Raw genomic sequence first — 25456 nt, 5'->3', positions numbered from 1 at the left:
GAATAATATATACTGTTTTTTTTGGTGACTTGAATTCTGAGAAAAAATATAACTCTGGATTAGTGATTAAGAACACGTTAGGAATTGTTGAAGGTAGACCCTCAGCACAATTTAATACATTTTTCATTCATTGAATTTGGAAAGAAAACCAAGCACCCATTTTTTTGGGGGATAGATTTTGAATTTTTTGATTAAAAAGTTGGAAACCTTCATTTTGAGTAGTTTTAGTCTATTAAGATTTTTAGTTGAATAAAACTATGAGCTTACTAAATATATAATAAATTTGAAATTTAGTTTTATAAATATGATAATTTAAAACATTTTAAAAGAACTTAATACTTTATTGGATGGATGTGAATTTAACCCATGATTCATGGGTGAGTCTAATCCATCCTTGAAAAAGTTCTTTCATAGAAAGTCTCATCAAGTAGAAGTAAAAAAGACTTAACTCCCAAAATCCATATCAAGTGAGTTAGGGTTATAGTTAAGAGAGGTGGGTTATAGTTAAGAGAGGTTTGACGCTACTACAAACTTTTAATTAACTCTTTAAAATAAAATCATTTAAGTACACATATAAAAATATATATTTTATTAAATAGTCTAATATGTTCTAATTTTATTATATTTAAATTAATATTTTATATCATACTTATTATTATGTTATTAAATAAAATATATAATATATAATTTAATATTGTTATTGACTATAATCTATTTATTAATTTTATAAATTTTTAAAAAAATAAAACTTATAACATTTAATAAAGCAGTACGTGATAAAATCTCAAAGATAACTAAGAAATATGTAGTCTAACCAAAATGTAAAAATATTTGATTAATATTAATAAAACTCACTAATTTTTTTTTATAATTACTATATATATATATATATATATATATATATATATATATATATATATATATATATATATATTAAAGAGAATAAATAGTTGGTAGAATTTAAGTATAAATTTAAGTCATACATTAAAAAAAATAAACAACATATAATAAAAAAAATCCATAAACTTATTATTCACAAATTCATTATTTTAAACTTTCATATTGAGACGTTGTATTTAGTTTTAAGTTAGATCTAGATGAATTTTTTGTATAACAAAATTAAATGACTATCTTATATACTTTAAAAATATGTTTAGCCAGTCAAAGAAAATTAAATATGTTTAATGAGTCAAGGATTTCAACATCATATCTTGCTGCATAATTTTCCTATATAAACAAGCAACCAAGTTTATTGAAACTTACAAAGTCTATGTTAATTTGATTAAAATGATTGTATATAATTCTTTGACAAATTAAAACTATTTAGATTTGCAACAAATTAGGAGTTAATTATATTTTTTCTTTTATTCAAAATAAATATTTTTTCTAAAAAGAAGGCCCATGGGTTGGCCCTAACCCACAAGGCTATTTTGACCCTATAGACTTTTTCAATGAGAGGCTTTTGACCCTATGAATTTTTTTGCCCCAACCCATGTGGGTCAAGGCCAAACCATTTGATGGGGCCACATTAACAAGTCTACTTGTTGGATAGTCTAAGCCAAGGTTGACCATCCAATAAGCCACAAACCAGACGATCATACGGTACATTGGTCTACGTAGATGACATGATTATTGTAAAAAATGGTTAAACAAAGAAATTGAATTTAAAGGAAAATTTGAGGCCCAATTTGAAATGAAAGACTTGAAAAAAATTTGAATACTTCCTTATATAAAAGGTTTTTATTGACAAAAGGAGATTTCTCCTAAAGAAAATATGAACTTTATCTCCTTAAATAAACATGTAAGTTGGGATGTAGAACCTCAACTCTCATAATTGAAGTGAAGAAAGCTTTTCAATAGGAAAAACCAAATATTAGAGATTGGTATGAAAACTTATTTAATTATCACATACATAGACAGACATTGCTTATGAAATTAGTGTTGTATGCCAATTTATGCATAATTTGAAAGAAGAACACACGTAAGCAGCTGTCAATATTCTTTTGTACTTGAAATCAAACCCAAGAAAAGAGTTATTCTTCAGGAAAAAAAGACATTTTGGCCATGATGACATATCAATGTAGACTATGCATGTTTTATTAATGACAAAAAAAAATCTACATTTGGAGAAAACCTAGTAACCTAAAAAAACAACAAATGGGATAAAGTATTTTTGCTCTAATATAGAAATAGAATTTTAAGTCCTTTCTTAAGTTGTGGTTAAGGACTTTAGATGAAGATGATATTTGATGACCTTAAAATAAAAGTTGACATCTTCATTAGTGTTAGGAAGAGATACAACAAAAGTTTTTTCGAAAATCGATAGCAATTCTAAAATTGAGGCATATTAAGACAAGATAAAAAAGGAAATTTTTTTTACCTCGATTATACTCGACCTGATATAACATTTGGTATAAATTTGTTAACCAAGATATAATTTTCACCTACAAAATAAGTCATTAAACTAGAGTAAAGCATATACTTCGTTACCTTAAAGGTAAAATGAATATCAACTTATTTTATCCAAATTATTCAAAATCAGATTTAATTGGTTATGCAGGTGTAAGTTATTTATCAAATCCTCAAAGTGATTGATCACAAACAGAATATTTGTTCAAATGTGGTGGTACAACAATTTCATGGCGATCTATGAAACAAACTATGCCGACAACATCACCATATCATGTAGAATCTTTGCACTACATGTGGTAAGTCATGAATGTGTTTGGTTAAGGTCTATAATTCAACATATGCAACAAACTTGTGGTCTATCCTAAGGAAAATGGACTCAACAGCCAAATATGAAGACAATAATGCATTGTTCAATTGAAAGGATTGTAAAAAGATCCAAAAGATTTGCCAAGAAGAACTTTTGAGCAATTGATTTATAAAATTAAACTCTGTCGTCTTAATGATACATGTTTACATGAGGGAGAGAAATAGAAATGTAATTAACTATATTATATTGAAAAATAAAGAATGATGTACTCTTTTTTCTTTCAGTTTTTATCCCAAAGAATTTTTCCTAGTAAGGTTTTAAGAAATACATTATCTTAATGAACACATAAGAATGTGTTATGAATTAATGGTTGTCCATTGATTTGCTGCATTTACTCATATGATGGATTGATTTGCTATAATTACTCATATGATTAATTACTCTTTATGATATTTAAATATTTGTATTAATTATTTGATTTGTATAATTTTTTTGATTACATTTTGTATTTATGAATAAAAAATTTCCTATTAGTAATAATACAGACGAAATTAGTCTTTATTATCTTTTATGCTCTCTTCTTTCTATTTCATCTTCAGCTTTTAGGTTGAAATACGTTTTAAGAATTTGGTCTTGTTATTAATAAAATGACTCTGATGATCACTTTGCATTGTCATCATTGATGCGTTTACGTCCTTACTTAATAAAATTTATATCAATAAAATCCCTTCCGTTAAATCCGTACAAACGGCATAATTGAAGCACTTTTTAAAGGAGGGACTAATTTGATATTTTCGAGCGAAACTAGGGACAAAATAGGGTATTAAGCCTTTTTTTTAATATTTAGTTTTAAAATACAAAAATGATGTTGTTTTTAGTAAAGGGTATCAGGTTCCACATCTTTTTTCTATGTCTTTTAGTGTTGTCCAAATTCTGTCTTGTGCTTAATTGACTATCGCAACTTTTTCTTTTCCATCAAACACCATCTAATTTACACCCTTTTTTTTCACTTAATGATATCGAACTCAATTTAAAACATCAAATCAACGAAAGAAAGCGACAAAACACGATTATCTGTTGGTGTCAGGAGTTGACGCCAAAGTGTGTTAAGGCACAGCCATTTTAGCTGTACATGTCTTGTTCTTACTCCATTCCACATGTTGTGGTTTGCCATTACAACACATGCAAAAGTAAGATCCACTGAGATTAGCAACAGACAAACATGAATACAGAACATGTAGTTCCATTTCAAAATTCATTCACCTAAGAAAATGGTCGACGAGGTTAGTGAATCCATTCTTCTCGTTCTCGTTGCACCAAACAAAACATGAATCAGATTTCAATTTTACAAAAATGGAAAAGAAATCGAAAATGAAAGAGATTAAGTAACTTTGATTTACTCTTAATATATCATTTAACTGTTAATATATCATTTGTAAGTTAGAATAATGTCAAGTAATATTCACTCAATATATTAATAGTAAACTTTAACATCAAACCTGGACACATAATTTAACACCAGACCTCAATACATAATTTAACAACAAACTTCAATATTTATCATGACAGATGTGTTAACATTTTCTGTTAAGGATTACATAATGTCAATGATAGATCTAAATTGCTTAATTTTGAAAAATTGAACAACCAAATTACATTCAAAAGTATCAACCAAATTTCAAACTTTGCTATGAAATTTTGTTCCTACTTTCTTACCACAAATGTTTATATATTCTCAAAGCAATGATTCTGATAAACTTGGATGCTCCAAGTACAATTGCAAACACAGAGGTTCACTGCTCATTGATTTGATAGGGGTTATAAGTGGAGGCTGCTGCCACTGTTTTGTGTCAGTTGGGATCCACAACTCTGCTTCTTTGCTTGTACCAGTCTCCGGTAGGGATCGAAAATAAGCAGTAATCTCCCACCTGCAATCTGTTTACAGGAAAGGAAAGAAAAAGTTTAAACATGTGTGTTTCAGTTTACACACACCAAAGGAAAAATTTCAGCATGAGCTTTACAAAAGTATCAAAGAAGTCACAAACCACATCCACTTGATTCAAAACTAGCAACCTCTAATATGTGACTATGAACTGAAGTTGATGATAAGATATTGACATAAAAAATGAGCAGATGATTTGGTAAATATGCACACACACAAAGAAAGGAATTGTTTATTTCACAAGAAAAAGAGCACATCATTATGAAGTGAAAAAATAAAAGGCTAAATTGCATTTCTGATCCCTCTTTTATCGTTAATGTCCAATTTTGGCTATCAATAATGTCTTGCAGCAATGAAATCCCACCATTTACATACTTAGATGACACTTTATTGAGTTTGCGTTTTCATGGATACATTGATAAATCCAATCTATTTAAATTACTTGATAAATCAATATAGATACATTATAGGGTCAGCTTGGTTCAACTTTAAATAAATGTTTTTCCTCTGAAATAAGCAGTTTTTGAAAAAATGACTTATTGAAAAGCTTTTAGATACTTTTAAATAAGTAGAAATCGGTTACAGATTTTAGAATAAGCAAATTAGAGTCATCAGCAGGTACATTAAGGTTCTTAACTCAGTACAATGTTGTTAGATAAGTAGATCATTAGCCGTGTGACTAACTTCTGTTATTAATTGGATTAGAGTTAGACTGATGAAGAACCTGCTTTTCTTAATTAGGAAAATTAAGGGATTTGATAGTTACATAAGTTACTGGGAGACAAAATCATGCTATTCATATCATAGTAGAGAGACCAAATGTGGCATTAAGTCAAAGGGAAATCAAGGAGAAGTCAAAAGGGTCGCAGAACTCTTTGCAGCAAACATAATTACACTCGCATTTACCAGGAGGCAGCCCTTTAGAAAGAGATTTTGAGTTTGACAGTTTTATCAGAAATGATCTGAGAGAGATCTCAAGATCAACCTCTTCCACCTCTGAACCATAAGCTTGGTTTACTGCAAGCTTGAATACAAATTTCTCCAATGGAACATTGTCAGCATTGAAGAAAATAACAGCTACTGTCTCCACCATTCCCTAGCAAATGTAAGGTATAGAAATCAGCATGCCGAAACAAAGCAATTACAAGCAAGCTTGGATGCAACATGATAGTGTGTGTTCGTATAGGATAATGGACCTTAAGTGAAGCATTAACTTATTTAAATCTTCCGAAAAAGAATTAGTCTGCAACACACGTATCACTCGGAGAAATCACTAGTAATTATTTAATGATTCCTGTTGAAAACAATAACTACAAAGGAGTATGTTGTAACTAGACACACACAACACAACATCATCACATATTACATTGTTATACGTTGACATGACATGGCTAGCAACCAATATTTGATAATTCAAATCCAATGGCAGCAAACAACAACTGCTTAGAATATAAGGTTGAGTGCATAAAAGAAGAAAACAATTGAAATTACCAAACAAGACCAACCTTTTGTACAAAGGGTAGAAGCCCAGTAACAGTAGCATGTATGTAATATCTAAGCTGAGGATGGCGAGCCCTTTGAATCACCACATTCCTATACCTTCTCCGTTCGAAGGCACCTTTTGCACACACAAACTCAAATAATGAAAACTAATTCCAATTAATTTAGTTTCCAATAACTAGAACAAAAATTCAAAGTGAATTTTACAATCAATCCTTTTTTTCTTCTTCTTGCCACAAACCAAAGGGAAAAAGCGTATGCAATAACCAACTAACCAGAAGGATAAACCCCATTGAGAAAAACAACAGCGGTAATAGCCACCTCCAAAAATTCAACCAAAACCCTAGCTATTTGGCCTGCAAATTTCCACGCAGAACAATGGTAACTCCAGACCTATTATGAAATTGATGAAAAATTAAAACTTTTATTGATTAATTTCAAACCTTGCGGAGTTTGATTATGCCTGCGTTCCATCTTCTTCAAATTCAGTTCCCCAACACACTCCAACTGAAGAAAACAAACTAAGCCTTTTCCTATTAGACCATGAAAGTTATGAAAATTACAAATTTACCGCTATATCGACCCGAAATTTGATTCGGATCTCACCAATGCTTAGTGGGTCGGTTTTATGACCCGAATATTCGTCTTCCTTCATCTACACTCTAAAATTCTTCTTGACTGAGTCACTACCCCAACGACGGGATTTTGATTTTCCATTGACAAGGGAAATGGCAGGTGAGATTTTGATAGATTTTGATTTTCTCTCACCACATTTTGTGAGAGAATTAGCATTTGGATTAGGGTTTTGGCTTAATCGTTTCGTTGGATTTTGATGTTGGGTTCCAAAAGGGAAAAACAACGAAAAGAAGGGAGGCAGAAGAGGGAGAGCATGCGTGGTGGTTTTGGGCGACATTGGACGGAGCCCTCGAATGCAGTATCACGCTCTTTCACTCGGCAATCAGGTTTCTTTTTTCTCCCCTCATCTTTCCAATTTCCTGTAGTAATTTAATTTAGTTTAATTTGATTTGACTATCTATTTTTTTTCAGTTTTTTTTTTTGTTTTCATTTTGTTTCGGAATTCATGCAAGTATTTTTAGTTAGTTGTAAGTTTGCCAGAACGTGGATCATGTTAATGCCTTTTGAATAATTCTTCTGATTTCATGTTTGGATTGGAGAAAAGAATGGTCTTGATTTATAATGTTTAGGGAGTTGGATCATACATGCCATAATTCTGACGGTTTCTGCAGCATGATTCTTAAATTCAGTGCAGACATTTTCATGTCATATGTTTTAAGTTTTGTGTAATCAATTGAGAGCTCCTTACCTGGTAGCTTCGGCTATTAGATGTTCTGAGACCAATTGATGCTCAAAATTTCACTTTTTTTTCTGTAATTTAATGTTTGCTTAAGGATGATGTAGTCTTGGGGATTCATTTAACCACAGTGGTTAAGTCGTTATTTGTTATCTGAAACCTCATTGGTTTAGTCATGTATTACCGATATTGTTAAATCTACACATAATAATTTGGAATTTCCATAACTGGGCATAAATGACCTTTCTTTCATATTTAGGAATGAGGATTAGGTATATATTCACACTATTTAGTCATGATTCATGAGTTACTTAAAATGTTTAAACTTTTCAAACACTTTTATTTATTTGAGCTGTTCGTTGATTCACTGCCTTTTCTATATATGGTATTGCAGGCTTCCCTGGAGGTTGACGTGGTTGCATATGGAGGTATCGTTTCTAATTTCAAGTTTTTTATAATGAATAATTAGAGTTAGATTTAATTATATGCTAAATTTCTAGTGCAGAATGAGTGCATTTTATCGTTTAATAACGATTTGTAACAGGTTCAGAGCCCCATACTGCACTTCTTGCCAACCCATCTATTCATTTTCACATAATGGTATCAATGTTGCCTAGATCTAATCTTTTCCGGGCAAGTTATCCTCGTATTTTACTTAATTTGATCTAGAGTGGAACTTTATCAAATTTTCAGAAGCAGTGGTTTACAGCCAATCAACGCTTACCAAAGATACTTCAGCCCATTATGCTTTTGTTGAAGCCGATAGTTCAATTTCTCATGCTTCTTTGGTTCCTTTGTGTAAAAATACCATCTCCTGATGTTTTTATTGTCCAGGTTAGCCTTTTAAGTTTTCTTCCTATTTTTCCATCTTGGTATTTAAGCTTACTTTTTTTGGCTTCCTTGATAGATTCAATACTCCTTGTTCTTACTAAGTTAGACATAATATTGGAAAGCTTATACCTGCAAAATTTGATTGTTGTCTTGGATCATAGCCTTTGTTTGAGAAGCATCCTTATAAGCAAATAAACAGTAAAACTATCTTTGCCAAGTATTTTTTGTTATAGGTCGGTTTGGACTACTAGAGAAATTCTGATGTGCCGAACTTCACTGTGCCTCTTTCATATATGATATTGGGAACTCAACACTTTGAAGGATATTTTATTAAATGTGTAATGATTCTGATAGGACCCTGAGGGTAGGAGAAAATGGAATAAAAACAAAACATAGTTTGTTAGGAGGTGTAGGGGATGTTAGGCGGGGGTTGTTAGTCTGGGTAGTGTCCCTTGGGGTGATAACTATATAGGGAGGAAGGTGTCTTGAGACAAGCATGTTGCTTTTGTATCTCTGATAGTAGACAGGATTTGTTACATCCTGTGTGAAGGGAGGTTGGTCCCTTGGATGTTTTCGAACATATTCATTGTTTCCAGAATAATAATACAGATTTCCCATCGTGAGTTTGTGTGTGTCCTGTAACCAAAACCAAAGAATTCTGGGCTTCTTGTCACCAAGAAACCTATCAGATTCATTGATAAACAAAGCAAAATGACCAGAAATGGAGGCAATTTTGATTTTGTAGCTTTTTGCATCACTTATCTCACTCTTTTGTTTGTGCAGAATCCTCCTTCAGTTCCAACCCTTGTGGCCGTAAAATGGGCTAGCTGGTTGAGAAAATCATCTTTTGTTATAGATTGGCATAATTTTGGGTATACTCTACTTGCACTGTCATTGGGAAGAAATAGTCATTTTGTCTCCTTATATAAATGGTACTACTGTAGCGTCTTTTTAATTTTACTCGAGAACTTTTTACTGGTGATATGGCTTTGCTTTTTCAAGGTTGCTGCAAATGTGATTATTTTCTTGGCTCCAATTAGGTTTGAGAAGCATTATGGGAAAATGGCAGATGCATCTCTTTGTGTAACAAAAGCAATGCAGCATGAATTGGCTCAAAACTGGGGAATAAAGTAAGAGAGTCGACTCAGTTAAAATATATTATTTAACATAAAATTGCTTCTGTGATCAGCGGAGGAATCTGATGTCTATATCTTAATTCTTCATTTTATAGTGCTACAGTTTTGTATGATCAGCCTCCGGACATCTTTCATGCAGCTTCATTGGAGGAGAGGCATAAGGTAACTCTGGTTATTATTATTTATCAAGAATCCTTAGAGATTTCCATATATAATATAGACAATCTACAGTTGTTTTGCAGATTAAATGAGGACCTGTTTCAGCCTCTTGGTGTCAGAGATTGTGTCAGTAATGGTAAGATTGCTTTTGTAATCTAGGCATATATCAATCTTAGTCGTTAGCACATTTTTTGTTTATATGCTTACTTCTTACAGGAACTTCCTTGATTGCTAGCCGTTGCCAAAACGAGACCCTGTTTACAAATGAGGTTGGTTCAAGCATATATTTCAAGCCAAATCGACCAGCACTTGTTGTAAGCAGTACGAGCTGGTACGTTTATCATAGTATGAATTGCCTCCTTTTCTAACGTGACAATACCTTGCATTCATGTTCTGATGCTCAGGAGTTTTTGTTTTTTCTTTAGTGAAAACCTGGGTACAAGACAACATTTTATCCGTTTAAAATAGCACTTTCTTTTTTCTTGCATATTATAAAGTTTGTTAGATGGACCTTCAGTGAGAGAAATGAAGCAAAATAGAAAAATATAAAGCCATGGAAAACCTCCATTGACTAGGATAATTTTGACTTGTACTAGCCAAACTTGAGTGCTTTATTTCTCAGACTTGTGGCACTTTCAGGACACCTGATGAAGATTTTGGTATTCTATTGGAAGCTGCTGTAATGTATGATAGACGCGTTGCTGCCATATTGGGTGAAGATGATTCAGTAGATGAGGAGGTCGTGTGGAAAGAAATATCTGATGGAAAACAATGTTTATATCCCAGATTGCTATTCATCATAACTGGTATAACTATTGTTTTTCTTTCTGAAGTATTGGAAATCATATGGAATTTTCTGATGTGGGATCTTCATTGATAAAGGCAAAGGTCCAGAAAAAGAAAAGTATGAAGCAAAAATAAAGAGATTAAAACTTAAACGTGTGGCATTTCGTACTATGTGGCTGTCAGCTGATGATTATCCATTATTACTAGGTATCGTGTTCCTTATTTTAAAAGTGATCTTGTACAGTGGTGAAATTCTTCATTTAACAGTTTTTGGTCATTTCAGGATCAGCTGATCTAGGTGTTTGTCTGCATACTTCATCATCAGGATTAGACCTTCCAATGAAGGTATCCGTTATTATATGTTGGTGTACAAAGCAAATGTCTTTACATGGTTATACTGAAATCCTCCCTGTAATAATCTGCTGTTTTGAATCATTTAAGGCATTGCACTCATAAGCATCTAGGGCATCAAACTGTGATAAATGTTATGTTGATTAAATGGGTTTTCCTATAAAATTATTGAAATTCTTGAATTACATCAGTATTCATATTAAATTATGTGCTTCATTGGAATATATATCCATCTGTGCAGTCTAATATTAGTTGTCATAAAAAGATGATGTTATTTCTTCTATACATGTTCTGGCTAATTTAATTCAGTTTTACTGAGTGGGCTATAACTGCTTATATTTCTTGAGGTTTTTGAATTTTCCATTTTCTGTTAATTATGTACCATGAGATAGGTTCAGGTTGGATCCAGCTTTGAATCTCTAATGTTTCTTTATGTGTGATATTACATTCTAGTTCTTCTTCCTCTTAATTTAATGTCTAGAACTCTGTATTGGAAATTGGATATTTTCATACCTAAACCGTAGGCTTTTTAAGAGGATGTCAGTTTTACATTGAGTATGTCGCATTTTGGAAGGTTTATAAAACAACTACTGAATCTTATTAAATATTTTGTTTATTTCTAAATTTTTATTTTTTTTAACTGTACCAGGTTGTGGATATGTTTGGCTGTGGACTGCCTGTTTGTGCTGTTTCGTACTCTTGGTAAGCTAAATACATCCTTGAAAATTGTCTGTGACTTCTTCTGAAGTCCAAAAAATTTGTTCTTTTCATTTGAGTCAAAGCTTTTACCTTCTTGAAGCATTAAAGAACTGGTTAGAGTTGACAAAAATGGTCTTCTCTTCTCTTCTTCATCAGAGCTAGCTGATGAACTTCTGGTATGTCTGTTAATAATTACAAGCTTCAACTTTCTTATTTGAATGTGGATACACAGTTTAAGATTGCTGTCGGTTAAAAACTTTTGTTTTATAATGTATACAGTCTAAATGTCTAATCTTGAGCGTACTAATTTGGTTCCCTGAATCTACACAGCTTCTCTTCAAGGGATTTCCTGATGACTGTGATGCATTGAAGGTCCTCAAATATGGTGCATTAGAAACTGGTTCTTCAGCTAGGTGGACTACTGAATGGGAAGAACATGCAAAGCCACTGATATCTGAGGCAAGTTCATTCTGCTAGGCTATGCACTTTGTCATTTCGTTGTAGTTTACTATTTTTCTACTTGTCTTGATACATGCGGTTTATCAATTGGTCTTACTCTTGAGAACTTTTAAAATATGAGCATATGAATTTGCAGGTTTTGTCAAGATTTTGAATCTGTTGATTCTTTAGAAGACATCTTTAACTTCTCTAACAGAAAAAATGGATAAGCTGTTGGCCTAATACAACGAGAGTTGTGTAATGCGATTTGCATCTAGTGGTTGCATGCAGATTTCATGGAGTTTTTTTGGCAATATCCAAGTCGGAGTCACCTTGTACAGAATAGCTATGCAGCAGGGTTTCAAACATATGTCTGTTGTTGACTTTCTTTGTATGAAGTTTCAAATAGGTGTTCTCTGTAGAAATTGGTATCAGGATTTAGGATTTCATTTCCTTTGAACATCCATATGTTTCCATGAAAAAGTGAGGTTATTATACTAGAGCTTCTGGATTAGTTTTTTTGTGGTGAACTTGAGTTCAATCTTCGTAGCATGCTAGTTATATAAGCTTAGGACAGCTATCCCAAAATCTAATTTACAAACGGGGAAGCTAAGATGCGAAATTGAAACATAAAATATGAAGTTATGATAATAAAGAAAGAGAGAAAGAATGATCATTTGGAGTGTAACATGCAACAGTAAAGTTGAAAAACTACAATAAACATCAAGTAACATTAAGATTGAGAAATATGAACACAAACTAGGAAAATGGAAAAGAAATTACTGTATATTTCTATCTAAGAGAACTTATTGACACATCAAAACCTGTCCTCGAACTCGGAGAGAGGTGTGATTTGTTCCTTCAAGCCTTTCTTCCTTCTTATATCTGCAACACGAGCAGCAGCAGGAGTGCCAGGTTCTAGTGGATCAGATGACACCATATCCCAATGGTCAAATACTAACTGGGGGAAAGCCTGCCCCCCGGTTTGAGCCCTTAGTGATTCGTTGAATTTAAATGACTCAACAACAGGCAAATATGCCTTGACATTGTAAAGTGGGGTGCCTGGCCTCCAGATTTCCTCGAACACATGCCCTCTTTTTTGGTTAAGAACACTGTATATACCGCCAAGGACCTGTTCAGGTGCCTGTATCTCCACCAGATACACAGGCTCGAGAAGTCTCGGTTTTGCTGTTAGTGTGGCTGCATAGAAGACCCTTCTAGCTGTTGGAATGATCTGGCCACCTCCTCTGTGAATAGCATCAGCATGAAGAACCACATCACAAATCTCAAAGCAGACCCCTCGCATTTTCTCATCAGCCATTGGACCTCCTTTTGATGCTAACTCAAATCCAGCAACAACTGAGTCTTTGATTTCACTGAGGTACTGTATACCCTTGCATGTATCTACCACCATGTTGGGTCCTTTACCCTCAGGGCCAAAACACCATATTTTCTTGGCCAGATCCTTGTCCCAACCAAACTCTTCTGACAATATTTTAGACCTATTTTTTGGGTCAACCCCCGGTCCAATCTTTTCATCATCAATAGCCTTTGCTAGTCCATCTTCCATAGGCCTTGCTTCCATGTATAGGCGGTTGTGTTTGTTTGGTGACTTGCTCATCACTGTACGGCAAGATCTCTCAAACACAGTCTCGCAAAAAGAGACAATAGGATCAGATATCGAAACCTCTGCTCCATTCATAAAATCGACCTGTAAGTCCTTCAGGCAGATTTCTAGATGAAGCTCACCAGCAGCAGATATTATATGCTCTCCTGTCTCTGACATTGTGCACACCACCATAGGATCTGACTTAGCTAAACGTTTTAGACCTTCTTGGAGCTTTGGAAGATCTGACGGAACCCTGCATGTAACAGCAACACTTACCACGGGTGACACAGAAAACTTCATAGCTCGAATGGGATGTGCATCAAATTCCTTCTCATTGGTCAATGTAGCATTTTTTGTTATGAATTGATCCAAACCCACCATAGCTACCGTGTTGCCACAAGGCACATCCTCAATAGTTTCCTGTTTCTTTCCCATCCAAATTACAGTTCGCTGAACACTTTTAACATACAAGTCCTTTTTATCTCCAGGGACATAGTTTGGTCCCATGATTCTGACTTTCAAACCAGTTGAAACCCTGCCAGAGAAAACTCGACCAAAAGCATAAAACCTACCCCTATCAGATGCAGGAATCATCTTTGAGACATAGAGCATTAGAGGTCCTTCAGGGTCACAGTTTCTGATAGCAGAAGCATAAGGATCATCCAGGGGACCATTGTACAAATTCTGGACGCGATACTGCTGAGCATTGGCAGGAGAGGGAAGGTGATATATTATCATCTCCAGAAGGGCACTACTTGCCGGGAGCCAACTCTGCATAACACGTTTCATCAAAGCCTTTCCAGTCAAATCTTTTTCCTCTGACTTCATGTTTACCCCAAGCTTTTGCAACTTAGGCCACAGCTCATCCCTCTTTTCGCTCATGCAAAGCTCAATAATATGTTTGATCGGTTCATAACATAACATAGCAAAGCCACGCTTACAGGTAGCAGTTCCGGTGTGTTTGTTGGTCCACCTTTTGGTGGCAGAATCAAAGAAATTCGCACCCCAAAGCCTACTCATCATCTTTGCCTCGTCAATTCCAAACTTTGAAGCATACATCTTGGCAAAGTTGGTGAGGGTAAAACCCCATCCATGCAAACCAGCAGAGAATGCAACTGTTCCCTTCTCAGGGTAAACTTGAATATCACCAAGTACAGCATCTTCATATGTTGCCATGGTCACATTTGCACTCTCAACAACCCTCTGAAATGTAAGGTATGCCTCCTCTGGATCAAGGTTGAGCTCGAGGAAGCATCTATCCACCTTGTTAACTGCCAAAACAGGCTTAACCCTTTCTCCAAGAGCTTGTCTTAGCACAGTTTCAGTCTGTACGCATACACCCTCAACACAATCCACCACCACAAGTGCTCCATCGGTGATGCGAAGCGCAGCCGTTACCTCAGATGAGAAATCCACATGCCCAGGTGAGTCAATGAGATTTATAAGGAACTCATTCCCTTCACGCTCTCCCTTGAAGTTCTTCAAATCACCCTTTGGCATTTCATAGTAAAGAGAGATACCAGTGGACTTGATAGTGATACCTCTCTCAGCTTCATCTTGACGGGTATCTGTCATCCTCACATCTCCTGCAACCTCTTGTGCTATGATTCCAGCAGCAGCCACAAGAGAATCCGTCAGTGTGGATTTTCCTGCATTCCAGAAGCTAATTAAAATAAATACTGCAGTGTTTACAAGGCAGTGACAATACTGAGCTATCAGGGACCAGAAATTTAAGGAGAATGTGAAAATCTTTTCTGTTTTATACCCCGTGACAAAGAAGATACAAAAGCTAATCAGCGAAAACTATTGTTCAACAATGTCAACCATTAAAAGCTAGGAAGAAGGACTTCACATCAACGCAAAAAACTATAACAACGTACCATGATCTACGTGAGCAATAACAGACATGTTCCTAATGTTGTGTTTGCGGTCCATAATCCGCCGAAGTTGATCAACTGTGAACTTCACCTGTACATGATTATCCAGTTTAGTAGTTCAAATCATCCCTTGAGAGAAAAAGAAAATGGGAAAATAATGCCAACTCACCATCTTAACAAGTTCTTAATCCTCTCAAACACGAGCTGACTTGGAAAAGATCAACGATGATGATTAATGAACGCATAAATAAAATGTTTAGTATTAAACAGAAATTGAAAAAATGCCAAAGAAAGTTACAAAACCGCTTGATGATTGAAAATATCATATTGATTCACTGTGGATAATATCAGAGCAGAAGTTACCTTTTGCTAGGAGAGAAACAGAAGGCAAAAGGGCTCAAGAAGATGGTGGTAGTTTGAGTCTAAGACCAATAGATGACATTTATAGAAGATCCTGATTGTGTAAAAACCATGTTCAATAAATGTTTAATGAAGTTAATCATAAAAAATCTTTGACCAGAATTTTGAGTTGGATAACCTTAGTATACTTTTGGTAGAGTGATCCGTTCAGAAAGTTTCTTGGAGTGTTGTGCAAGAAAATTGAATTCTATAAATATTGGTGACACAAACTAAATTATTTTCTGACTTGACCATGGACTATCTGGAGGAGACTCAGATGTTTCTATAGTGGCAGCTTCTTCCTGCATCCTAACAAATTTGTCCTGCACCCCATTAAAGTTTCCGGAAATTTTGATCCGGAATAAGGCTGTGATGAGTGTCTTCCGAAAAAATATTTCCGGAATTGATTTAATGTATTCCAGTGAAATTCGAAATTAATAGGTTCGCAGAAGAAATTATGATGGTTGCAGGAAAAGAAGCTGCCTTGTACAGTCTGCTTTGCTCCAAGTACAAAATGAATTATTGCAATTTTTTGTTGGGTGTAAAAATAGACAAACGATAAAACTATATTTCATGAGAAAATGAAAAGGAGACTAAATTTAAAAATTAGCTGCTTATAAAACGAAGAAGGATTAATTAAAAAAAAATCTTAGTGTGTCTTTTTTTTTTTAATTGCAGATAGTTAAAAGATTTTGTTATCATTTAATTGTAGTTTTAAACTTGAAGTTAATATAAATTATATCGTTGTGTTAGGGAGGATTTGTACAGGAATCAGTTTGATTTTTTTGCCGGAATTTAAATTTTCACAAGAAAGTAAATCTATAGTTTAGTGGAACACTGATAACGTAATTTAAATTAAATGATACTTACAAGTTACAACTCCTCTACTTTAAAATGACATGTATTCTTTCCATTTTTATATATATTTATTTTCTTGTACTTTTGATTTTTAAATATATTTATTTTCTTGTACTTTTTATCAATGTCATTTATTCTTTTATGTTTTTTCAATACAATGAAATTCATTTCTTTCATTATATTTATATTTGTAAAAGAGTATTTTTTTTAAAATTTTCATAACTTCTATTTAAGTTTTAACAATATGATATTTTAATTTTTAAATAAATTAAGAAAAATAGTATCATTAATATTGTCGGTTTTAGAAAGTAAAGTTCTGTTACGATTTTATTCTTAAAACACCCCTCCAATGGTGAAAGGGGGAAGGGGTATTTAAATTGTACTTGACATCGACTCCTAAATGATGTGAAACTATTAGGTGTGATAGAAACATGTTCCTAGCCAGCTCAATATGCATATTAAAGAGCACGACCTAATAAGACCCTTTAAGCCTCTTCATTATGGAACAGCCTAAACTTACTTCTACTTTAAAAGTTTTAATTAGGATTTGTTATAATTGGATTTACTAAGAATAAGATACAAAAACATGTTAATAATAGTTTTTTAGTTGCATAAATGTTCTTTGAATATTTTAAGGTATGTTAGTGCAATTACAGCTAAGTTGAGATGATTGAGGTATGAAAATAAATTAGTTAAAGTTTCATGACACCTTAAAGATAAATTTAAGAATAACAAATGATCAAAACCACAATAAATGAAGTCAAACATTGCATAAGAAAGATAAGAAAAGCATGAAAAAGTTATGAAATTTGGCTAAACCAAGAAGAGGCCGTCCAACAAAATTTGGACCTTGTGATTTTCTTTATTTTTTCTACAAAAGGACTTTGATAATTGATAAAAGATAATTCGAAAAAAATATATCTTAAAATATTTTATTTGATATTGTTAAATAATTATCTTATTTAACTATCAATAAATATCAAAAAATAATATTTGTCAAATCTTTTTGAGTATTTTTTCACTGACAATAAGCTTTATTACTATCATTAATGCCATAAAAATTCCTTCATCAATCTAGGAAATCATAAACTTTGAACATTGGAATCAAACTATGAAAAAAATCAAGCTATGAAAGAAGAAATAAATACATTAAAAAGAAATTCAAGTTAAGAAATTGTTAATAAGTCAAAAGACAAGATAGATGAATATTTATAATGAAACATAAAACTGATGAAATAATAGAAAGATATAAAGCTAGATTAGTGAGAGAAATATATAAAACTAAATTAAGTGATTTTTATCATGAACATGTCCTAAGAATTTATTTTTTCAGTTTTCTCATTGTTTTATCAAGTCTTATAGTGATATTCTCCATTTTTAAATGATATATTTTTTGGGGTAAGGTTATTTGACTCAAATTAGTGAGGACTTTCGGTGCCTCCGCAAATACCAAATTCTGTTACAAAAGAAAGTTTTATTGAGACGAAAATAAGGTCAAACCCTCATGTTTAAAGAATATAGTTTGAAGTGATTTTAAAAGGATTTATTGATGATAGAATAAAAATGTTCATGATATTTAAAGAGACATAATTGAATAATAGTGTCAAAATATCTTACCAAAATACCCACCAAGCAGCCATGAAATGAATTTTAGTTATGCCGATCAAAACCAATCGCCCTCACAGCTTAAGAAACCACGGTAAACAAATCTATCCTTTTCTAGGAACAGCACACTGTCATTGCCCATCGCACTCAATCTATATAATTTGATTATTTTGCAACACAAAAATATTGAAATAGTATCTTTCAAGCAAAATTCGCACAAATAGTTCGAACCAACATCGATGCAAAATCCTATGGAGCAACAAAAATACATCGATGCAAGCACAAATAACAAGTACAACAAGTCACTGACAAAACCACAAACAAAACTCGACAAAAATTTAAAACTAAGGTTTGGAAAGATAAATTCAGCTAATAAGTTGAAAAATAAATAGTTCTAAAATAAAACATTTTAAAGCTTGTCTTCGTACTCAGATAGAGGAGTCATCTGTTCCTTCAAGCCCTTCCTCTTGCGAATATCCGCCACAAGTTGTGCAGCTTGTGATCCAGCCTCCAATGGGTCAGAGGACATCATGTCCCAATGATCAAAGACACACTGTGGGAAAGCTTGGCCTGATGTTGCAGCCCTCAATGTGCTTGAGAAACCAAAAGACTCAATGACAGGGAGATATGCCTTGATGTTGTAGAGTGGGGTACCTGGCCTCTGCATTTCCTCAAAGACGTGTCCACGTTTCTGATTGAGGACACTGTAGATACCACCAAGAGCTTGCTCAGGAGCCTGGATTTCAACCAGGTAGACAGGCTCAAGAAGCCTTGGTTTAGCAGTAAGCTGTGAAGCATAGAACACTCTCCTGGCAGTAGGAATGATCTGACCACCACCTCTGTGGATAGCATCAGCGTGAAGGACCACATCACATACTTCAAAGCAAATAGCTCTCATGTTCTCCTCAGCCAATGCACCTTCTTTTGATGCCCACTGGAATCCAGCAACCACAGAATCCTTGATTTCATTCAGATATTGCACTCCCTTACACATATCAACCACCATGTTGGGTCCAGTGGTCTCTGGGCCAAAACACCAAATCTTCTTAGCAAGATCCTTGTCCCAGCCATACTCTTCAGACAAGATCTTAGAACGAACCTTTGGGTCATCCCTTGGTCCAATCTTGCCATCATCAATGGCTTCAGCCAGACCCTCCTCCATTGGCCTTGCTTCCATGTACAGACGGTTGTGCTTGTTGGGTGACTTGCTCATCACTGTGCGGCATGACCTCTCCAGTACAGTCTCCCTGAATGACACAACCGGGTCAGATTTAATGATCTCAGCTCCACCCATAAAATCATCCTGCAAGTCCTTCAAACAGATCTCAAGATGAAGCTCCCCGGCTCCAGCAACAATGTGCTCACCAGACTCCTCAATTGTACAAACAACCATAGGATCTGATTTGGCCAATCGCTTGAGACCTTCAACAAGTTTGGGAAGATCTGAGGCAACCTTGCACTGAACAGCAACACGCACAACTGGGGAGACAGAAAACTTCATGGCCCTAATAGGGTGAGCATCAACTTCCTTCTCATTCGTCAATGTAGCATTCTTAGTGATAAATTGGTCCAAACCCACCAAAGCAACTGTGTTACCACATGGCACATCCTCAACAGTCTCCTGTCTCTTACCCATCCAAATGACAGTACGTTGAACACTCTTGACATACAAATCCTTTTTCTCTCCAGGAACATAATTTGGTCCCATGATCCTCACTTTCAAACCAGTTGAAACCCTGCCAGAGAACACACGTCCAAAAGCAAAGAATCTACCCTTGTCAGATGCTGGAATCATCTTTGACACATAGAGCATCAGAGGACCATCAGGGTCACAGGCTCTGATAGATGCAGCATATTGATCATCAAGAGGACCCTCATACAAATTTTCCACACGGTACTTCTGAGCAGTTGATGGAGAGGGAAGATGAAAGATCATCATTTCCAATAGAGCAGTACTTGCTGGAAGCCAGGTTTGCATCACCCGCTTCATCAATGCTTTACCCATGAGGTCCTTCTCATCAGATTTCATGGTGACACCAAGTTTTTGCAGCATAGGCCACAGCTTATCCTTCTGGTCATTCATGCAAGTGTTAATGATCTGTTTGATGGGCTCATAGCAGAACTGAACAAACCCACGCTTGCAGGTAGCATTTCCAGTGTTTTTGCTGGTCCATTTCTTTGTGGCTGGATCAAAGAAGTTTTCACCCCAGAGCCTCTCCATCATCTTGGCTTCATCAACTCCAAACTTTGAAGCATACATCTTGGCAAAGTTCGTCAAGGTAAAAGCCCACCCATGTAACCCTGCAGAGAAAGCAACAGTTCCTTTCTCTGGGTAGACCTGAACATCACCCAGAAGTGGATCTTCATAAGTAGCCATGATCACATTTGCATTCTCAATAACCCTCTGGAATGTTTGGTAAGCCTCCTCTCCATCCACCTGGAGCTCAAGGAAGCACCTGTCCATCTTGTTGACAGTCAGGACAGGCCTAATCCTTTCTCCCAGAGCTTGACGTAGCACAGTTTCAGTTTGGACACAGACTCCTTCAACACAGTCCACCACGACTAGGGCTCCATCAGTAATGCGGAGTGCAGCAGTAACCTCAGATGAGAAGTCAACGTGTCCAGGGGAGTCAATGAGATTAATGAGATACTCATTCCCATTACGTTCTCCCTTAAAATTCTTGAGAGACTCGTCACTCATCTCATAATAGAGTGAGATACCCGTAGACTTGATTGTGATACCACGCTCAGCTTCATCAGCACGGGTATCAGTCATACGGACATCACCTGCCACCTCTTGAGCAATAATTCCAGCAGCGGCAACAAGAGAATCGGTGAGAGTTGATTTTCCTGCAATAGAAAAGCAAAAACAAGCAAAGTACCATGATTTCATAATCTTACGAACACACAATATATAGCAAAACGCAACAGCAAAACTGTTGTATAAAATATATCTCATAAATAATTGTTTTTTACGCAAGGATTTTGTTAAAAGCCATAACTTAAAACAATACCGAAACACCAACGGAAATTAAATTAAATATTTTCATTTATAACACAACGTGAGGGAACATAAAATTAGAATCAGACAAGTGCATGAAAGAGAAGTAAACATAAAATATGAAATGTGTTAATCCATACCGTGGTCAACATGGGCAATGACAGACATATTACGGATATTGTGCTTATAGTCCATAATGCGACGGAGCTCTTCGGCTGTGAACTTCACCTGCATCCATAAAAATTCTCTATTCAGATTGAGAACATTCGAACAACATAAAATTTATGAAAGCATTCGAACTGTATAAGACTTACCATTTTGACTAGTCTTTATTTTCCAACAAAAAATGAGTCAAAGCTGATACATTAAAACACCAAGGTTAGATAAATAGCAATATATTAAGCAGGCAACATAAGGCAAAACATGAAAAACGAATGTTGTAGAATACCCCGATCAAAAATTAAATTGCAGAAAAATTAAAGAAAGACAACATAAAAAATTTAGCATGACCACATAAAAATTCATTGGTGTTTATAAATTAACCCTGATAAGCTTCTACAGATTAAAAGAAAAACCGAACATGACTTATCTCAATTTTTCAAAACCCTAGGGTATCATTCAAGAAAGACAAATTACATCCAACAAATCAGCACAAAACAGCAACAACAGGTTAAAACTAAAACACGTTAGCAGTCAAGAGAGTGAGTGTCTGATGAACCATGATACATATCTTACAAAGAAAGGTCAATGTTCAGATTTAAATCATCTGCTTTCGAACCAATGATATCAAATCTCATTAAAGGAGAGCTAAATATGAATTATTTAGCAACAGCTAATCGAACAACACGAACACAAAATACATAAAAACACGATAGCAAGAAAAGATCCAAAAATACTAAAAGTGGAATAACAACACAAATAGATCTGGAGAAAAAACTGACACAAGACAAAGGAGAGTACCGATCTGCTTGAAACCTCAAAAATACAAAGAGATTGAATGAAGAAAATCTATAGGAAGACGAACCTGGAAGAGGGAGAGGCGGCGAAGAGAGTAGTGCTGCCCTCTCTAACGAAAGTATATAAAGCGGTGTGTGGTGAGACAAAGTGAGACCTCAAGAGAATTTAAGGGTTCTATTCCACCACTCAACGCAAACTCAATCCTCAAGCATGGGCCTTGGGCCTTCATCTCTAACTGTTTTTCGGCCCAATATAATATTTATTTCCCTTTTATTAGAAAATTATTATTATTTTTAAATAACAATAATGTACCAGTGAATCTTTTTTCCTTTTTTATGTATGGTTTCTGTATTTTTCTTTTATTTATTTTTCTAATATTCAATGTGGTGTTTGTTTATCAATCTAAATCTAAATTTTATGAAATAAATATAATTAATTGTTTTCAATTTCAAAAATATTCTAGCAGAGAAATTATATTTGATTTCAAATTCTAACTGACATATTTTATATTTTATTGAAAATTTTATAAAATTTTACGATAAATTTATGTTGAAAATTTTAAAAAGAGCGTAGATTATGTTATAATCTTTTTCTAGATTTTAAATAAAAATGATCAATTATTTTAATTATTTTAAAACCTTAATGTTAATAAAAATTGAAAATAAAAGTAAATTAGGAGGAGACATATATTGTTCCCTATAAAAACCAAAAAAAAAAACGAAGAGTTTATTTAATATTTTACCATGGGCCGGATATTCACAGTTTTATTATGTAAAATATATATTTAAATTTTAAAATAGAGGGAAAGATGTTTTTGTTTCTCTATTAAACTTCCAAAATATTAAATATGTTTCCGAAAAGTTTTGTATTATTTTTTTATCTAACAAAATTACTTTTTAGTTATAAAATTTGTTAGGTTAAAAAGTTATTAGCATCCCCTTTCCATTTATTTTGTTATTAATTTTGAAAGATGTTTACATTTTAGGGGAACATGACAATACCAAAAATGTTTGAGACATATTTAATCTATTTAAAAGTTTAAAGATATATAACACACATCGTACCTCAAAAATGTATATATTAAATTTAACAGTTTTGTAATTTTGGAATAAACGACAATTATTTCCAATTGTATTAAAAATTAAAATATATTTTATAATTTACAATATTTTATATTTATAAATCATTTAAATAAAATTATTTAAATTAGATGCTAGGAATATTTCAAATTGGATTGAATTATTTCTCAATAAAATAAATAATTTGTTATAATCACATCGATTTGTCATCATATCACTTTCATTAAACATTGGTTTAATGTCTCGGTAGGTTCCTATTTTCGGCGTGAATCTCAAATAGGTCCCATTTCTTTTCGGCATCTCAATTGGGTTCTTTTTTGTGTAAAATTGTAGCAATTAGGGGTCTGCCGTCAAATTGAACAAACGACACTTAAGTTTGGGTTTGGTGGCGTGACATTAAAAAAACGAGTATGAATTGATTTTTTTATTAAAAAATGGATTGCACAGATGTTAAATCATGTAACTTAAGGACAAACTGGGAAAAAAAATTATGTGCAATCCTGCAACTGAGAAATCGAAATCAGATTGGGAAAAAAATTGGACTCCAAATTAGAGTTCGTGGGAGAGAAAAAGAAACCCCAATAATTCCCCAATTCAAGCCCTTCAAAGAAATTTCCAAATCCAATTTCATAATCTAACCCCAAAATTGCAACAGTTGAATTCCAAATCATTTTACAATCTGCAGAAAGGGAATCAAAAACCACCACCCCCAATTCGCGGGCCACACGCGAGAACAGAGAACTCAAAAACCCCAAATGAAAACCCTTGCCACGAAACGCAGAAACCCTCGTAACCGTAGAGGCATCGCCGTCGCGAGTGATGAACGTTGCGTGTGATCCGCCGGTTTCGCATCCTCCTCCCTGCAACCAGAACTAAACCAGAAAAAGAAAACGGAAGAAACTCCCTCCCTTACGACGCGAATCAGCGCAAGAAAAGAGGGAAAGGGAAAAAGAAGAAGAATGTCCAACGCGCTGTCGCAAACCACCACAAAAGCCGTTTGGTCGCGCCATCTCCACACCGTCGCCGCGCCATCACTGCCGGAGTCATCTCTCGTTCCTGCGATACCCAGCCATACCCGGGAGTAAGAGAAAGGAAGAAATCTCTCTACGTTGCGGTTAAACCAAAGGAATAGAAAATCTCTCACCTTCCCCAATTTGATTTCGATTTTGGGAATTGCAGAGGAGAATAGGGCTTTCGGCACTTTTTTCCAAATTTGCCCTTGCTTAAATTATATTTCCACTATGTACATTTAATTTTTTAATTCAAAAATTAAAAAAATATAATTGACACACGTTTTTAATGTCACGTAAATTAAAACTACACCGTCAGCATGCCACACAATACTCTCCTTAACGGCGTTTGTTCAATTTGACGGCAGACCCCTAATTGCTACAATTTTACACAAAAAAGAACCCAATTGAGACGCCGAAAAGAAAAGGGACCTATTTGAGATTCATGCCGAAAATAGGAACCTACCGAGACATTAAACCTTAAACATTTTAATATTATGCAATCAATTACAAGTGGTTCATATTGGAAACAGGGTTAGTTATTCATTTAGATTAATCTAACTAATTTAAAAATAAAAAACAATTAAATTAGTTGATATTTATACCTTAACAGAAATTTAAATCTGAATCAAACCAATTAAATTTGACTTAAATGATTTGAAAATTAAATTTTCGATTTACAAATTGGATTAATATGAAAAACTAATAGTATATATTTTATATTTTACCTGAAAAACGTATATTTTAAATTCTGTTATTTTGGAATAAACCACAATTATTTTACAACTGTATTGAAAATTAAAATATATTTTATAATTTACAATGTTTTAAATTTATAAATAATTCAAATAAAATTATTTAAATTGGACGCAAACTAGGAATATTTCAGATGGGATGGAATCTATTTCTCAATAAAAGAAATAATTTGATATAATCACATTGATTTTGTTACCATATCACTTTCATTAAATATTTCAATATCGTGGAATCAATTTAAAGTGGTTTTATCTTGTAATTAGGGTTAGTTATTCATTTAGATTAATCTAACTATTTTAAAAATAAAAAACAATTAAATTAGTTTGTATTTACACCTTAACAAAAATTTCATCTTAATCAAATCACTTAAATTTGACTTAAATATTTAAAAATTAAATTTTCGATTTACTGAACAACAATCAAGTCTATCAT

General features: G+C 33.9%; 4 protein-coding genes across 6 annotated transcripts; 1 reads left to right on the top strand and 3 right to left on the bottom strand.

Moving 5' to 3' along the window:
- Window positions 1-4255: 4255 nt before the first annotated feature.
- LOC108334052 (DNA polymerase zeta processivity subunit) lies at window positions 4256-6907 on the bottom strand. The gene is made up of 6 exons (XM_017569661.2): window positions 6768-6907; window positions 6605-6682; window positions 6437-6517; window positions 6167-6279; window positions 5568-5757; window positions 4256-4654 (listed from the first exon to the last, which is right to left on the bottom strand). Exons 1-6 carry the CDS (start codon window positions 6814-6816, stop codon window positions 4455-4457), a joined length of 711 nt encoding a protein of 236 aa, XP_017425150.2. The 5' UTR covers window positions 6817-6907; the 3' UTR covers window positions 4256-4454.
- On the top strand, window positions 6763-12392 carry LOC108334051 (UDP-glycosyltransferase TURAN). Of its 2 annotated transcripts, none has more exons than XM_017569660.2 (17): window positions 6763-6896; window positions 7011-7123; window positions 7868-7901; window positions 8018-8073; window positions 8167-8307; window positions 9088-9176; window positions 9345-9434; window positions 9536-9602; window positions 9672-9735; window positions 9816-9930; window positions 10239-10405; window positions 10482-10592; window positions 10669-10730; window positions 11386-11438; window positions 11536-11611; window positions 11766-11894; window positions 12031-12392. In XM_017569660.2, exons 1-17 carry the CDS (start codon window positions 6890-6892, stop codon window positions 12046-12048), a joined length of 1392 nt encoding a protein of 463 aa, XP_017425149.1. In that variant the 5' UTR covers window positions 6763-6889; the 3' UTR covers window positions 12049-12392. The 2 variants fall into 2 exon arrangements, with proteins under 2 accessions (XP_017425149.1, XP_017425148.1); XM_017569659.2 differs by having other exon boundaries at window positions 9088-9236.
- A 157-nt stretch (window positions 12393-12549) lies between these two features.
- Window positions 12550-16343, bottom strand: LOC108332595 (elongation factor 2). Of its 2 annotated transcripts, none has more exons than XM_052871167.1 (4): window positions 15723-16343; window positions 15529-15567; window positions 15363-15450; window positions 12550-15131 (listed from the first exon to the last, which is right to left on the bottom strand). In XM_052871167.1, exons 2-4 carry the CDS (start codon window positions 15529-15531, stop codon window positions 12691-12693), a joined length of 2532 nt encoding a protein of 843 aa, XP_052727127.1. In that variant the 5' UTR covers window positions 15532-15567; window positions 15723-16343; the 3' UTR covers window positions 12550-12690. The 2 variants fall into 2 exon arrangements, with proteins under 2 accessions (XP_052727127.1, XP_052727126.1); XM_052871166.1 differs by having other exon boundaries at window positions 15529-15563.
- A 2062-nt stretch (window positions 16344-18405) lies between these two features.
- On the bottom strand, window positions 18406-22390 carry LOC108333946 (elongation factor 2). The gene is made up of 4 exons (XM_017569474.2): window positions 22247-22390; window positions 21537-21579; window positions 21363-21450; window positions 18406-21071 (listed from the first exon to the last, which is right to left on the bottom strand). The coding sequence occupies exons 2-4, from the start codon at window positions 21537-21539 to the stop codon at window positions 18631-18633; spliced, it is 2532 nt and encodes an 843-aa protein (XP_017424963.1). The 5' UTR covers window positions 21540-21579; window positions 22247-22390; the 3' UTR covers window positions 18406-18630.
- Window positions 22391-25456: the final 3066 nt, after the last annotated feature.

This window comes from Vigna angularis, chromosome 11, assembly GCF_016808095.1.
Source record: "Vigna angularis cultivar LongXiaoDou No.4 chromosome 11, ASM1680809v1, whole genome shotgun sequence".
NCBI classification, from domain to species: domain Eukaryota; kingdom Viridiplantae; phylum Streptophyta; class Magnoliopsida; order Fabales; family Fabaceae; genus Vigna; species Vigna angularis.
The sequence above is the reverse complement of the archived record's forward strand: the minus strand, read 5'-3'. Positions and strand labels throughout refer to the sequence as shown.